The sequence below is a fragment of the Gopherus evgoodei genome, chromosome 7, assembly GCF_007399415.2.
Source record: "Gopherus evgoodei ecotype Sinaloan lineage chromosome 7, rGopEvg1_v1.p, whole genome shotgun sequence".
In the NCBI taxonomy this organism is placed as follows: Eukaryota; Metazoa; Chordata; order Testudines; family Testudinidae; genus Gopherus; species Gopherus evgoodei.
The window spans coordinates 95,432,838-95,449,645 of NC_044328.1; the positions used below are offsets into that span (position 1 = coordinate 95,432,838).

The 16,808-nt window shown below is 41.4% G+C and overlaps 1 protein-coding gene across 3 annotated transcripts in view; it reads left to right on the forward strand.

Annotated features, from left to right (window-relative positions):
* The window catches only part of FBLN2 (fibulin 2), a 202,261-nt gene that overhangs the window by 128,183 nt on the left and 57,270 nt on the right, over positions 1 to 16,808 (forward strand). For all 3 annotated transcript variants that reach the window (XM_030570266.1, XM_030570265.1, XM_030570264.1), the window contains exons 3-4: positions 8,321 to 8,432; positions 16,258 to 16,387. In XM_030570266.1, the coding sequence (XP_030426126.1) occupies positions 8,321 to 8,432; positions 16,258 to 16,387 (242 nt within the window). The remainder of the gene's footprint in view (positions 1 to 8,320; positions 8,433 to 16,257; positions 16,388 to 16,808) is intronic.

The window sequence follows — 16,808 nt, forward strand, 5'->3', positions numbered from 1 at the left end:
TTCTAGTTCCTCTTTTTGGGGCCCTGACCACATTTTTTGCCTCAGCGTGCCCTTTGTACAGAAAAACAAGTTTAGCAGGCGTTAAAACTCTTGCTTCTAGCTAAGGGCCTACTCTTACTTTATTCTCAGAAAAAAACCTGGGGCCTTGGGTAAGGTGGGGTCGGGGGGGTTCCCTATCAACTCCCTCCTTTTTGATGCCTTTGTCTTACATGGCATCAAACTCCTCACTCTGGATATCCATTAAGTCCTGGCTCTCCTGATGAGGGTTCTTTAAGTTTGGAATGTTGGCATAGGTGGCTTCTTTTAAGGAAGCATTTAGCGTGGCATAATGCAGGCGATCCTTATTGGCTAAAGTCGATTCCATTAATGGGTTAAGGGGTACTAACTGTGGTGGGGTATAGGAACGGGAAGTTGCACAAGGGCATGTGCAATGTGACCAGCAACAACAGCAACACCAGCAGCAGATACACACAACAGTAAACGTGCTAATGCCAAGGAGGAGCCATACATACCAGGGGTGATGGGGTGACTGAACACTTTTTGTGAATTGGCAGAGAATGTCGCTTTTAACACAGAGGGAAGATACTAAGCGAACAGTTTGGAGGGCGTTCATAGCTTCCTGATAAACAGTTTCTAAATAATGAATTTGAGTTTGCAATTGTGAAATAGATCGGATTTCTGGCAGAAGAGATAACAATGAGTGAAATTTGTCAGGGACAACAGATGTCCAGTCGAAAGGGACCTGAAACTCCAAATAAACCTGATAATCTTTTTTTGCGGGCCAATAAATATTATGAGTACCTGAGTTAGTGTGGAGGTTAAAGGCCACATCATAGATAATAGATGAATTGACATGGACACAACTGCTATTGGCGGACACAAGGGTATGGGAGGCTAAGTCTTGTAGGTTACCAGGACCCTCCCAACATACCCGGTGATGGACAGTTACCACCTCTCTGGGGTGTAGTTTTCTAAAGCATTGTAGTTGTGGAGGCTGTAAGGGCCAATAGGTCCAGAGATCACCTAGACCTATCCAAAGGTCAGGGGTTATAGCTGGGGCACCGATTAAGAAGTGGTTAGGACCGCCAGGGGGCTTAATTTCCCAAACATCTCGATGAATTACCCAGTCCCACAAGCAACCACCCCAAGGGCCTGGGAGAATACGGTAAGTGGGGGCCCAAAATCCTTTCACGGGTCCATAAGCCCGGAAGGAACACTGTGAGCGCCAACACTTCCATTCAGAAAACTTCCAGGTATGTCTCCATGGCCACAAATAGGGGGGTATACCAGATGTATTAGTAAGGGCAGTGGGCCAACGCTGCTGTTCAAGGTCCTTACGTAAAGAGAAAAGGATGGTATTGAGATAATCCTGTACTTTTGAACACACCTGATCCCACTGCAATGCCTTTCTTGATACAGTAGCCTGATGGACCATTTGCTTAAGCAGGTCCTGGGTAACAATGCTTAGTGCCAAAATAGTATGGAGTGCGCCTATACCGGCCTTCTCCTCAGTAATCTGAGCCCCAGAGATAAATCCTGTGGCCTGGTCTAATTGTCCCAGATGACCCTCATGTTCCTGTGTTTTGTAAACAGTCCAAGCTGATGCTGCAGTGTTAGCACCGTGCAGCAAAGTATCAACAATATCTCTCCTTTTTCTGCTATCTTTAAGTCGAGCTTGTTGTTCCATCAGGCGTATGGCTGTGCCTTTAGAGCAGTTAGAGTAAGTGGCGGTGATTTGAAAGTGAGTGAGGGGAAAAGAAAAATGGATGGTTCCTAAAGTGGCATTTAGGATTGTCCATTTAAATCCTGATATGTGAGGCTTTTTTGTAGGCTCATACCATAACTGTTGGCTTTGAACCTGAATGCCCTCCTTAGCCAATGAAGTGTTAATTGAATGGGAAGGGGTATATTGAAGTAGAGTGCAGGTGATATTTGCAGTGAGGGGGAGATTCTGAACACAAAGAAATCCTACAGTGGCTAAGCATACCCTTTCAACTGTAACATTAGTTCCGGTGGCACGGGTGGCTACAAAACATTTTGGACCCTTTTCAGTAAGTGGCCAACAAGTGCCTGGGACTAACACGAGGTCTGTATCATGGTCAGTGTCCCACGTGTCTATGTAAATCTCAGCTTGGTCAGGTTCTCTTGTATAAGTAACATAAGAGGTTATATTACGGTAACTAAGATACACCATACCAAACGCATTCCATTTAACATACCGTTCATACACTTGGCCCTGTAATGAAAAAAACTAACTTGGATAAACAATAAGAAAACAAATCACTAGAGGAAGAGGGTCTGGGCCACCGTATAATAGTCGAGGTCTTGGGTAAATATGGGTCTGATTGGGGCTCGGAACGGGTATGATTTTCTGAGATATTGAGGGATGGAGTTACTACGGGAGGCTTAACTAAAGGGGAGGCCGTGGGGGGAGCAAGGGAAAGATGGGATTCGTCTAGTAGTTCTGGAATAGCCTGGCATGGCCAGGGGACCTCACCTGTACGGCAATCACCTGAACTGGGAATAAATCCCAATATCCATTTTATCCCACATTGCCATGTCTGTTTCAGCAATGCTTAAGAGCATTTTAGCAGTAAATCTTGGGTTAAAGAACTAAGGGTGGAGACAACATGTAATTCGTCCACTCCAGCCCAGATACTGCTTACTTGTGCCCCAGAGATAAGCCTATGTCCTGGGCCAATTGGCCCAATTTTCATTATGCTGTTGATTTTTGTAAATATTTCAGACAGGAGCGGCACTATTTGCCCTGTCCCGCAAGGAGCCAGTTAAATCCCTCCTTTGGTAGGAGGATGCACCCCAAGTCTATACCAACCCAAGGGTAGCCCCTCAGGAGCAATTGGGCAGGTAGAAGTGATCTGGAAGTGGGATAAGGGCAGGGCAAATTTGATAGTTCCTAGCCTGGCATTAAGTATGGTCCATCTGAACCCCCTTGGGTTTCTTTTTCCTAGAAGAACCACAACTGCTTATACACTCGTATACTTTTCAGGAGGCTTTAGGTTCGTTATATGGGAGAGAAAATACTATAACAGGGTACAGGCTATGTTGTTGGTTACTGAAATAGTCTCTAAGTAGAAAAATATTCCCGTGGTTAGACAAGTCCTGTGGGTATATGTTTGATTATTTACTAGTGGTGTCAGCAGTGAGCTTACAAGTAAGGCTACTAATTGGAGAAATATTTAGAAAATATTACTTTTCCATCCCCATCCCAAGTTCATTAAAGAGGAGAGGCTAAGGAACATTAAAAGTCTCATTTTCAGGTAGTTTTGGCCAGCTTTCGCAAGCTATTCTTCAAGATTTCGTAGTCTTAATTCACTTAGCTGTCCAGCAGTGAGGCAGCAAGGGAGAGGTTACTAGCACAATCACCTTGCTTGCTTGGAGGCTTTATTATGTCCCCAGGTGGAGAGGTTGTTTTCTTAGCAAAATTCAAAGGCTCAGTGGGTCTGTCAGCAAACAAAGGAGAAGTTACCAGTTCTTTCACCTTGTCCTTCACTCCTGCCGTCCAGAAAGAGCAACAACGCCAGAAGGAAAGATAGACCAATCATTAGTCAGAGAGTCATCACAGTGAGGAACATGGGCAGGTAGTCAATTCTTGGCACTTCACAGCAGTGTTGGTAATTAACAGGATTTGATAAGGGTCTTTCAGCATGGAGCCAGGGCAGTTCCTCGGTGGTGGACCTCCATGTACACCCAGTCTTCTGGTTTCAGCAAGCAGCAGAGCTACTGTATTTAAAAAGACTTAACACATTTTATTAGTGCCTGGAGATAATTACGCATTGTGTCATCTATTAAATAAATGTTCACCTGAGCCAAAGCCAGCCAGGGCACTGTTGATAGTTGCATTGGGTGCCCTGGTAGAAATTTTATAAGGGCTGAGTGCGTTGGAAGTGGCCTTGTAAGTGCATTTGGCCATACTAGATCTGTGAAGCTGCACATAACTTAGTTATAGTTTGTCCAGTAAAATTAGGTTTACATTCACTGTTACTATTTACAAGTATGCCAAAGCTTCACAACCGTTTTGGCATAAGCCTTTTTATAAGAAAATATATTACTAAAACTAACACATACTGATAAGAACAGCATTTTGGCATGTTTATAAAGTCAATCTGAATATTTACAAAGGGTCCTCATGGAGTGGGGTGAGCTGCAGGTCTAGTCTGGACTGGTTTTCCACTGTTGTGTGCCAGACAAATAGGGCAAGGATTACAATATTGTTGAGCCATGATTAAAAATTTTGAGGCAAACCAATGCCACACCCCTGATGCAATCATCCCTCCTTTTCTCATGTGGGCCAAACCATGGGCCACGCGAGCAAGGTAGGGGAACAAAGTCCGGGGCGCAACCAGATGACCATCTGGAGTGCACCACAAGGTGTGGAGAACACCCATTTCTTCCCCATCCGTCCTTCTCCTTTTTAGACGCTGACTCTTGCAATAGTGCCAGGTCATGAGGGGACGCAGCTGGAGAAAGAGGTTGCAGCATACAAAGACAAAAAATTTCAGAGGGAAGCAATCAGCTACTGGGTCCAAAGAGGAACTAAAATATGCAACGGGTTTGCGTGAGGACCCCTAGGGCCATCCCCTCCTTTTTTCATGACAATAGAGAGTAAAGGGTTTCTTATAATCAGGGAGGCCCAGTGCCAATGCTCAGGCCAGAACATGCTTAACCTGAGTGAAAGTCTTATTAGCCTTTAATGTCCAAGGGATGGGGTCTGTGACCTTATTTACGGTCAAATCTTGCAATTACAACATTTAAACATTTAAATAAAATTATTTTGCTTAAAATATTTTTTTATTTACAAATATCCTTGCTGATTGCAGGCAAAACTGAGGAATTACTTAAATTACTCCCCATATTTTTCTGTATTTGTTTTGTAGGCAGGTCAAGTTTTAATGGTTTCTATCTGCTATTTGTTACCAAAACAGATTCAAAATTTTTTACCATTCTCCTGGCCTTGACTGCCCTGTTGCAGCCACAACTTTGGATTGTTTTCTTGTTTAGTTTTGTGTTCTGGCAAAAGTATATATATATTTTTTACAACCCAAAACACCAATTATTATAAAACAAAAATTATACACACCAAGAGTGCTGATTATTTACAGACATTCTAAAGAAACCAAGATTTTTATTTTTATAACACCTTCTTTTAACATTTGTACTTAGTTTTACTGCTTAATTTTTTTTAATAACTACAGAGTCAACTTTTAACTTTTTTTTTTCTCTCTTACTTCCTTAAACCGCGGTTGCCGTTTGTTTGGGCCCGATCCTTTTTTCTTGCTGCATTATTATTTTTTTTTTATGGGCACAGGCATTGTTTCACTACCAATTTGGCAAGGAGAATGGGCCTCCCGACCAAATCCCCTTTTATTTATCCACGCACACCCATTCACATACACACACCACATTCAGCTACATCCTGTTCAACGATCAACATTTTTTTTTTTTCATGGCTGGACTCAACACAATCTTTCCCTGAGGCAACAACAACCCCTCAGCATCGGTGCACTACAAAAGAGAATAATAACAGGGCTACAAACAATAAATAAAATAGGGAGAACAACAGCATAAACAACACAATAAAATTCCTTCCTCGGTATAGTTTGAGAGGAAGGATTTAACTATATTTTTGGGAAGTGGTCTTGCTGGGTTCAGGCAAATTTCAGCCAGCCGGGCAGATCCAATGTGCCCAACCTGGTCAGCATGATCAGCTTACAATGCCCACAGGGAGGGAGAGACCTTAACCAACAGTTCCTGTTGCAACGAGGAAGGGCTGGGGTCAGTCTTCTCCTTACAGTGTACCTCTAAAAAACTGCCAGGGCCTTATTGTGAGCGGGATCAGGCATATCCAGATACACACCATTTGGGTACAACAGATTGTACAATTTAATTCACACAACAAATTTTTTCCTAATGGGTTGACGGGAGAACATGGACTAAGAAGAAATGCATGTCGGTTAAAGAGACCAAAAAAACCCCAAAATGGTACAGAGTGGGGAATGGGAGCATTTCCCATTCCTACTGCAGTCACAACTTTGGAAGAAAGGGGCACAGTGGAGAAATCTTGTGCCCTTAGAGTAGAGCTAGAAGCTCCCGTGTCAACCAAGCAGGGGATAGGGACACTATTTATTAGGGGGCGGTGGAGCAGGAAGAGGCACTCCCTCCTGCCGTGGGTACTGCCTAGGGGGTCGCATAGGGCAGTTTTTGATAAGGTGTCCCTCCTTTTTACAGTATTTGCACTGGACTTTTGGGCAATTGGCTTTCCAATGTCCCTTCTGCCCACATAAAAAGCAGGCCGAGGGGTTAGGGTTAGTCAAGGGGTTATTTCCAGTATAGGGTTGGGCTTTAGTTACTGCCTGTGTGGTCTCCGCCTGGGCCCTTTCCCAGCGGAATCTTGCATAGTCTGGAAATCTTGTATAGTCTGGATTTGTAAGGCCGTAAGCTTAGACTCTGTTTCATCCTTTTTTCTTTCTATATTAATTCTTAACTGTTCTCCCACCTTTGGCAAGAGTTCTTGCACAGAGGCAGCCACTATTTAATTTTTCCCGTGCTTCTTTAATGGTGACTACTGAAGGGGGAGTCACCATTACATGTAAACAGTTTGGTAACAAACTAAGCCCATCTGAGAACTGAATCAAGTGTGATTTTTATTGTGGTCTTTGGATGTCTCAAAGATGGATTTATCTTCAAACAAATTATGGCATTCCTCCCATTTAAATCTTCTAGTTGTCTCCTTAAAAGAAAATGTATGCTCCAATATGTCCATGCTGGATGATGGAATGTTCACCCCTTTCTTTGTCTTATCAGACCAAGAACAGAGGCTGTTACTACGTAACCCTGCCTGTGTTCCTTATTAATGTAATACAAAGAAAGGTATATTGAATTAGTATGGAGTAAATGATCTACTTATAGGTTATACAAATCTGTCCTCCCAAAATGCCCATCACATAGTGTACATACCAGAACACAACCAGCTAGGAAACATAGTATACCAGTGGAGATGCATCTTTACATAAATTTTAAACTATTGAGGGCTTGGTACATACTTTGTTTTGTGTACCACTAAATATCTTTGGAATGTTCACTCTCTAAAGATATTCATTTTCCGAAGATAGGTTTAAGTACAACCTTGGATTAAACTTTGGATGCTTTGCAGGCATTCATTGCAGGGCTATGGAAACCATTTAAAGATAGACACAGGACCAGTTCCTGCTCCCATTTAAGTCAATAAACAAAGTCCCAGTGACTTCAGTGGGAGAAGGATTGAGTCCCGAGAACTAAATTTGTACTGTTTTGTTTTTTTTTTTTACAGAATGAAGATTGCTGTTTCTGTGTTGTCTTCTAAATGCTGAAAACCCAAATGACACCCCGCTCCCATCTCCCTGGGGAGGAAGTTTGGTCAGACTGGCAGTAGGATAGATAGGCCAGAAAGAAGAGGGAGAGTGCATGCTTGGGAGTGTAGGGCTGGGCCCCTTCGCCAAGAGCTGACCGTTCCTATTAACCATCCAGAGGGGTGCTTTGAGTACTGATTGGGCCCCCTTGCTCTTCTCCATTAATTTAAATCTATTGGGGAACTTTTGTCCCCTTCAGCTGCGCACCCTCTATCTTTCTCTGTAGTTGTAGTATGGACACTGTGTGTTCGGGATGCTGTGAGTCTGATCAATCGTTTACGTTGGGATCAGGAAGGAGTTTTTCCCATTGGACCAAATTAGCAGAGGCCCTGTGTGAGTGAGTGAGAGAGACACACACACACACACAGACACCATCATCACAGAATCATGGACGCATAGTTCACAGACCCCTTTGGTACCTTTTTACTTCCCTCACGGGGAAAAAGGGTGAAAGAATTCAGAAGCTATTTGAGTCTTAGGTCAGGGAGGGTCTACCTGCATTATGGGTTATATGGTGGGAGCCCTTTAACCACACATTAGACCAGGGGTGGGCAAACTACGGCCTGGGGGCCACATCTGGCCCTTCATACGTTTTAATCCAGCCCTCAAGCTCCCACCAGGGAGCGGGATCTGGGGCGTGCCCCGCTCCACGCATGCTGTGGCTCTGCACGGCTCCCAGAAGCAGCGGCATGTCCCCTCTCCGGCTCCTATGCATAGGGGCAGCCAGGGGGCTCCATATGTTTTCCCTGCCACTTAAATCCATCCCTATGTCTATCTTCATTCATCTGCGTGTCCTGATCAATGAATTTTCAAGCTGTGCATTTAGCCAACAGAAGTCCTCTTATTTGAAACCTATTTTCAATTAAAAACAAACTCTCCTCACAAAACCATCCCATATTTCTCCTTTTTTTCAGGTTCCACAAAGGACTTAATTGAAACTTGCTGTGCAGCTGGACAACAGTGGGCTATAGACAACGGGGAATGCACAGAAATCCCAGTCAGTGGGACTGATGGTGATATTTGCAGGTACGTAAACCAAAAACAAAGTGATCCAGAGTCATTCAGTGAGCATTGCTTTAGAGGAAGCCTAATGATTGCATGAACTGGCCAGTCTCCAGGGAGCTAGAACCAAGTCCATCCTCCAGATTAGACTGCTGGCTGACTGGCAATATGTCAGGGTGGAATGAGAAGAGTTTTTCCCAAGATCTAGAACCTAATGTAAACAGATGCTTTTAAAGTACCTGCTGCTCAAAAACAAAATCCAGTGTTTAGCTTCCCTGTTGTACCCAGATTGGTGGAGGTTTTTAGATTTTAAGACAGTGCAGCTGAATGTTCTTTACACTTTTGTTGACAAATATTAAATTACATTATATTTCTTACTTTTTATTAAATGGTACATTTGACAACTAATCTGGTAGGTGGGAAGATATGTTCCAAAGGCTAGGATCTGATGCTCTTGCTCACCTGTAATAGCACACCGCTCATCCCAGAGCCCCATTGGAATCAAGGGAAGTGCTTCCCACATTAAGTACTGCTCTAGGTGATCTCATCCCAGTGTGGAGAAGAAAAGGATGCAGTTAAGAAAAGAGCGGTGGTAACATGTATAACATGTTAATTTAACTCCATTTCATACCCTCTCTCCTTCTAGTCTGAAAAAGAGGCAGAGGTAAAAACAAAATAATTTGAGTGTTAAATATGAAATCCATGTAGATTCTTTAAAGTGATTTCAGCATTTTAAGATGCTAGTCTTATTTCTGAACTTTTGCTGGTAGAAAGGAGCAGTAAATCTATTGAAGTCAGAGGTGCTACACTGTTGAAAACCAATGTAAGTGAGATTAAAATCCAGTCCATTGGGTTGTAATATAGCAGTATTTACACCAACAAATATATGAATTGGAAAACATAAGCTCCACATCTGCACTTGCAAAATTACAACAGTTGCACTCATACACGTGTTTTAAAGATTCAAAAACTTCACGTAACAAATGATAGAATCTGTATCCTATAAATCAGTCAGATGCTATGATGATAGGCACAGTATGAAAACCTGGACAGAAAACCAATTGTGCCCTTTAGGAGCTGTTAAAGCAGGCATAGTTGTTATGCATCTGCATCATACAGATACAAATAGAACACCTATATGTGTAAGTCAAAATACCTGTAAGTACCTTTGGGCAACCAAGTACCTGCAGAGAAGCAGCTAACTCAGTTCTGTTGGTATCCAGAAAAATACAGGATGACATAGACTCTACAGGTTAACTACTATTGTGTCCAGGATAGCAAATTATTAACAACTAGACCTTTTTTTTTTGCAAATGATCAAAAGTGCACTTGATCTTGTGTTACATCTGAAAGATGAAAGGGCCAGATCTTCATCTGGGGCAAAAGAGCACAGTTCCATGGGGCTGATAGCTATGCCAATTTACACCAGTTGAGGTGAGCCTAGAATGTCCCAACAGTAGTGTCCTGTAGCACTATGCTGGGGCATTAGATCAGTACAGATTCAAAGTCTGTGGTGCTACTAACTAAACCACCCACACCAGCTCTTGCAGCACCTCGGTTTTCCTTTGATGTTTTCTATTCATCTGCCCACCAGGCCTAACTTTTGCTTGTTCCATGATGGAACAATTCCTCTAGGTGGGGAATGGAAAATATATGAATTGAAATTATACTAATCTTAACTTCACATCAATAAAAATAAAGTTTGCACAACTTTTTGGGGTTCGTGCCGCTCATTGGAAATGATGTGTGAAATGACACGCCCTGCCCTCCTGTATAGATAATACAGACAGGGTATTTAGCTCGGCCAGACAGTGAGATTTTTCTTACTATGTCCAAGAGTCACAAGTTTAAAAACAACCCAAAACTATAATGATATACATTTTTCTTCCTTCCCCCTACCCCCAGTCCTCCTCATTTTAAGCAGTAAATTAACCCTTGTTTAAAATATGTAAGATCTTTTTAGCTAGTTTTGACTTTTCTCATTGACATGATGGATATAGTGTTGAATGTACTCCAATAATACCTGGGTCAAACTGGCTGCCAAGAAATGACAGCAATAAATTAACAAGGAGTGATTGCTGGAGCTCAGAAAAGTTCTGCTAAAGACCTGTCAACATTAAGGAAATTTGCACTGGGATAACTTCATCAATGCGGTCAAACCAATACAAATTCCTAATATAAATGCACTGACCTAGAATAAAGCAGGGCTTACACCCATCCTGTTTATATCAATAAGAACATAAAGAATGGCCATATTGAGTCAGAAAATGGTCCATCTAGCCCAGTAGCCTGTTCTCTAACAGTGGCTGGTGCCAGATACTTCAGATGGAATGAACAAAACAGGACAATTGTTGAGTGATCCATCCTCTATCATCTAATCCCAGCTTCTAGCAGTCTGAGGTTTAGGAACACCCAGAGCATGGGGTTGCATCCCTGACCATCTTGGCTAATAGCCATTGATGGACCTATCCTCCATGAACTTATCTAATTTTGCGTTGAACCCAGTTAGACTTTTGGTCTTCACAACATCTCCAGGTTGACTGTGCTTTGTGTGAAGAAGTACTTTCTTATGTTTGCTTTAAACCTGATGTCTGTTAATTTCATTGGGTGACCACTGGTTCTTGTGTTATTTGAAGGGGTAAATAACATTTTTTATTCTCCCTGTTCATAATTTTTTAGATCTTTATCATATCCCCCCAGTCATCTCTCTTTTTAAGCTAAACAGTCCCAGTCTTTTAAATCTCTCCTCATATGGAAGTTGTTCTATACTCTTAATCATATTTGTTTCCCTTCTCTGTATTTTTTCCAGTTCTAATGTATCTTTTTTGAGATGGGACAACCAGAACTGCACTAAGTATTGAAAGTGTGGGCATATCATAGACTTATATACTGGTATTTATATTTTCTATCTTAATATCTATATCCCTTTGCTCATGGTTTTGCTTTTGACTGCTGCTACACATGGAGCAGATGTTTTCAGAGAACTACCCATGATCAATCCAAGATTTCTTTTTGTGTTGTAACAGCTAATTTAGAACCCATCATTTTGTATTCATAATTGGGAGTATGTTTTTCAATGTGCATTATTTTGTACTTATCAACATTGAATTTAATGTGTTTTGTTGCTCAGTCATCCAGTTTTGTGAGATCCCTTTGTAATTCTTTGAATTTAACTATCTTGAGTAATTTTGTATCATCTGCAAAGTTTGAAGCCAGTTTGACCTGGATATTATTGAGGTACATGCAATATTATTTCCATAATGTCAATGAGAAAAGTCAAAACTAGCTAAAATGTCTTAAATATTTTAAACAAAGCTTAATTTACTGTGTTAAAATCTTTTCCAGATCACTTATGAATACGTTGAACGGCACTGATCCCAGAACAGGTCTTTGGAGGACCTTGCTATTTACCTCTCTCCGCTGTGAAAACTGTCCATTTATTCCTGCCCTTTGTTTCCTATCTTTTAGCCAGTTATAGATCCCTGAGGGGACCTTCTTTCTTATCCCATGACATATGTTACCTATTGAACTGCACTGGTTCAAGTGGAGCATGTTTATATTGGAGGCTTGCACCAATTTAATACATTTATGTAATTACACCAGCGTGAATTTTTGAGAAAGGCCCCAGAGTCCAACAATCGATCTATGTAGCCATCTAAGAATGGGTTTGTGAATAGGAAATAAATACGAGTACATAATATAAAGCTTTTATCTGCTGAGATAATGGTTCAGTGGCACAGTACCCAAAATTAAACCATCTTGAAATGTCTAAGGGTTTGTTTTCACTACCAGGGTAAGTCAACCTAAGGGACGCTACTCCAGCTACATGAATTATAGGAATGGAAGGGACCTTGACAGGTCATCCAATCCAGTCCCCTGCCTCATGGCAGGACTCAGTATTATCTAGACCATTCCTGACAGGTGTTTGTCTAACCTGATCTTAAAAATCTCCAATGATGGAGATTCCACAACCTCCCTAGGCAATTTATTCCAGTGCTTAATCACCCTGACAGTTAGGAAGTTTTTTCCTAATGTCCAACTTAAACCTCCCTTGCTGCAATTTAAGCCCATTTTCTCTTGTCTATCCTCAGAGGTTAAGAGAAAATATTTTTCTCCCTCCTCCTTGTAACAACCTTTTACGTACTTGAAAACTATTATCATGTCCCCTCTCAGTCTTCTCTTTTCCAGACAAAACAAACCTAATTTTTTCAATCTTCCCTCATAGGTCATGTTTTTTAGACCTTTAATCATTCTTGTTGCTCTTCTCTGGACTCTCTCCAATTTGTCCACATCCTTCCTGAAATATGGTGCCCAGGACTGGATACAATACTCCAGCTGAGGCCTAATCCACTGGAGTTGACATATCTTAGGTCGATTTACCCCAGTATCTTCACTGTGCTGCGTTGACACGAGACGCTCCCATCGATTTATCGTAATCTTGTCGGGAAGCTGGAGTACAACTGGTCAACTGGAGAGCGCTCTGCGGTCAATTTAGTGGGTCTTCACTAGACCCACTAAATCGACCCCTGGTGTGTCGATTGCAGCAGCGTTGATCTCCCCTTAGTAAAGACCAGCCCTAAAGAAGTTATGAGTATAAAAATGACAAATTGCAATTCCAGTAGCACTGGATCACTATTGTCCTCTTTTTGTATCAGAAAGACACTTTTCATGGCAAAATGTTCTATTTCTGAGGAACGTTAATCCATGCAGACTTTGGCCTTTTAACACCAGCTAATGATTTTTGGATTGTAGGTGCTTTACATCCAAAAAAACTACTTCATTCAGTGTTAGTCTCTTGGACATTTTCAAAGAGCCACAATAGCTATCAATAAAATTTCAGATGTCCTATGATGGCAGTAAAAAATTAGGTTCAATCCTCAAATATGGTTGGACGTTAACCACTAAAATTTCAAACAAACCACTGTTTTTTTCTAGTTGTCAATTCACAGTGAAACAAGAAGCAAACATTACTGGAAAAACAAAACACAAAGGGAAAAAAGACCTTCTTCCTTTATTCAACCACAGACCAGTGATTAACTGATAACACTATTCATACATTGTTTAGCATGTAAATATTAACTTAAACGTGGTGCGGCTGGCCATTGACATTTTAAGTGTGAATGGCCAATGGCCAAGTTGCAGTCACAGGCTAGTTTGTGCAGGAATATGAGACATCTCCTTACAACTTTTTTTTCAAGCATCAGGAAAAAAATGAATTGGAAATATTTTTTTCTCAGGGAGACTTGTTTCTTTGTTGTAATAATCATACATATTGTATTGACAACCATTTTTTGGCTTGGAACTTGCTGTCAGTAAAAGATAATTAACTGGCTATTAGCCATTGGCTGTTAAAGAGCAACATCCCTTACAACCAGTGCATGTTTGTGAGACTGCAGGTTGGAGAAGATTGAGTTTATGCCCTTTGGGTGCACTGTTACCAAGATGCCCCGTATTGGACAATTCGTGTACTTTGTGGCAGGCACTGGAATTAGCTGTCACCAGCAATAAAGGGTTATGCCTAGAGAAAGTAAATCCTTTCTCTGCTTCCCTTGTATCACCTCAAAATGGGGTCCACCACAAAATCATGAGGTTAAGAACATGAGTATAATACTATATGTCAGTGGTGGGCAACCTGCAGTACGAAGGCCGCACGCGGACCATCGGGGTAATCTCCTGGCGGGCCATGTGACAGTTTGTTTACATTGACTGTCCTCAAGCACAGATACCCACAGCTCCCAGTGGCCATAGTTTGCCGTTCCTGGCCAATGGGAGCTGTGGGAAGTGGCAGGGGCTGGCTGCCACTTCCCGTAGCTCCCATTGGCCCGGAACGGCAAACCAAAGCCACTGGGAGCTGCAGGCAGCTGTGTTTATGGATAGTTGTGATGTTGCACTCTATATGATTTTATGACAATATGCTAATATAACTGAAATATGCTTCATGCAAAACATTTCTTGTAAGGTATCATTACAAAGCTTATAATCTACTAAGTGTGATCATCCTATTTGTATAAATGTACCACTCTTGTATCTGAAACTAGAAATATGAGATATAACTCTGAGGACCTATTGTAATTATGCAAAGCCTGGGCCATTAATGATGATTTGGAATCTTGATGACTCCCATTAACCAGGACAATCGACTGCAGATGGCTCTGGTTTACCTGTAAATCTTCCTGTATAAGTGTGTGCTGGCAAATGGGTAATGAAGTCTTACAGTGATACGTGATCATGTCACCTGAACTGGAATCCATCTTTAACCTGGTGCTTTTTCATTGGGGGGGGAGGGAACTCAGAGGGACAAAGGATTCCTGTCTTTATGCAAAAGATGCCACCTGAGTTGGAACAAGGGCTGTACCAGGGGAAAGGATTGTATCCAGACTAGGAAGGTGTCCAGTCTGTGAAAGAGACTTATTGAAACATCTTTCAGGATGAGATTTTATCTGTATTCCATTGTATTACTGTATTAGACTTAGATTTGTGTGTTTTGTTTTATTTTATTTTACTTGGTAATTCACTTTGTTCTGTCTGTTACTGCTTGAAACCACTTAAATCCTTTTAATTTTATACTTTTAATTAAATACTTTCTGTATTTAATAAAATCACTTTTTACTTATTAACCCAGAGTATGTGTTAATACCCGGGGGAGGAACAGCTGTCCATATCTCTCTATCAGTGTTATAGAGGATGAACAATTTGAGTTTACCCTGTATATGCTTTATACAGGGTAAAATGGATTTATTTGGGGTTTAGTCCCCATTGGGAGTTGAGTGTTTAGTCCCCATCTGAGCGTTAAAGACAAGAACACTTCTGTAAGCTGCTTTCAGTTAAGTTTGCATCTGTGAGGCAAGTAATTCAGATCCTGGGTCTGTGTTCGAGTAGTCAGACGTGTCTGGCTCAGCAAGACAGGGTGCTGGAGTCCTAAGCTGCCAGGGCAGGAAAGCAGGGCCAGAAGTAATCTTGGCACATCAGTTGGCAGTTCCCAAAGGGGTTTCTGTGATCCAGCTCTTCACAATGGTCAGTTTAAACAAACTGTCTCGCAACCTGCCAGCAGATTACCCTGATGGGCCGTGGGCAGCCTGCGGGCCACAGGTTGCCCACCACTGCTATATGTTGAATGATGTTTAATCCATTGGTCTACACTATTTATATAGTGCCAGGCATTATGTTCTCTGAATGCTGATTGATAGATTATAAAGTCAGAAGAGACCATTGTGATCATCTGGTCTGCCCTCCTGTATAACGAGGAGGCCACAGGACTTCCCTGAATTAATTCCTGTTTGAACGAGAGAGAGAGAGAGAGAGAGAGAGAGAGTGTATTTACAATCTTGATTTAAAAATGTCTGGTGATGGAGAACCCACCACAATACCGGAGTAGTCATTCCAATAATTATTTACTCCCAAGGTTAAGTATTTGCACTTTATTTTGAGGCTGGATTTGTCTAGCTTCAACTTCCAGCCATTGGCTCTTGTTTATATTTTTGCAGGCTAGATTGAAGAGCTTTCTACTATCAAATTTCTATTCTCCATGTAGGTACTTATAAACTGGGATCAAACCTTCTCTTTGTTAGGATAAACAGATTGAGTTCCTTAAGTCTTTTGTTATAAGTCACGTTTTCCAATCTAAGATAGAATTTAATGGGTGAAATCCTGGCTCCATTGAAGTCAATGGCAAAACTCCCATTGACTTCAGTGGCAACAAGATGTCACCCATAGGATCCATGTAAAAAAAGGTCATGGAATGCATATATTTCTGTGTCCAGTGACACACATTCTTACTGTATATTCTTGCAACCTGATGGCACTACCTTTTGAATGCCAGTTACCACTTAACCCTGTTCCATCTTTGCAGAATTGCTCAGCAGCAGTGTTGTGTCTCATACTTAAAAGAAAACAGCTGTGTTGCTGGCATGATCGCAGCCAAGGAAGGAGATCTGTGTGGACCTGATGAAAGCGATACATGTGGAAGATCTTTTTATAAGGCAAGACCCTTTGGTACTTTTGCAAGTCCTGTTCTGATGCAGATTTATTGAGTTTTGTGCACTTTTTTTAAAAGTGCTTTATATTTGTGTCATGGAGTTTAGTTATTTATAAAGTTGCATGGGTAAGGCATGGAAATCATACTTAGCTAAATATTTTAGTAGTTTGCATTCAGGCTTAATTGTGCCCGAGAGTTCTAAAACTTTGTAATGAGGTAATTTGTATTGTTTCTCTCTCATTGTTAAGATTAAACTTGCTGTTTTATTATTGCTTTCTCCATTTGGAAGAGGGTGGGAGAAGTTTATTTCAGTTTTTACATCTGCAGTAGTAGATTTTAGAAAATGATAGGGAAAAGCTTAATCAAAGATATAATTGGAAAGGCCTTTACTGAACAATTTATCAGCTTAGACACATTATTGAATA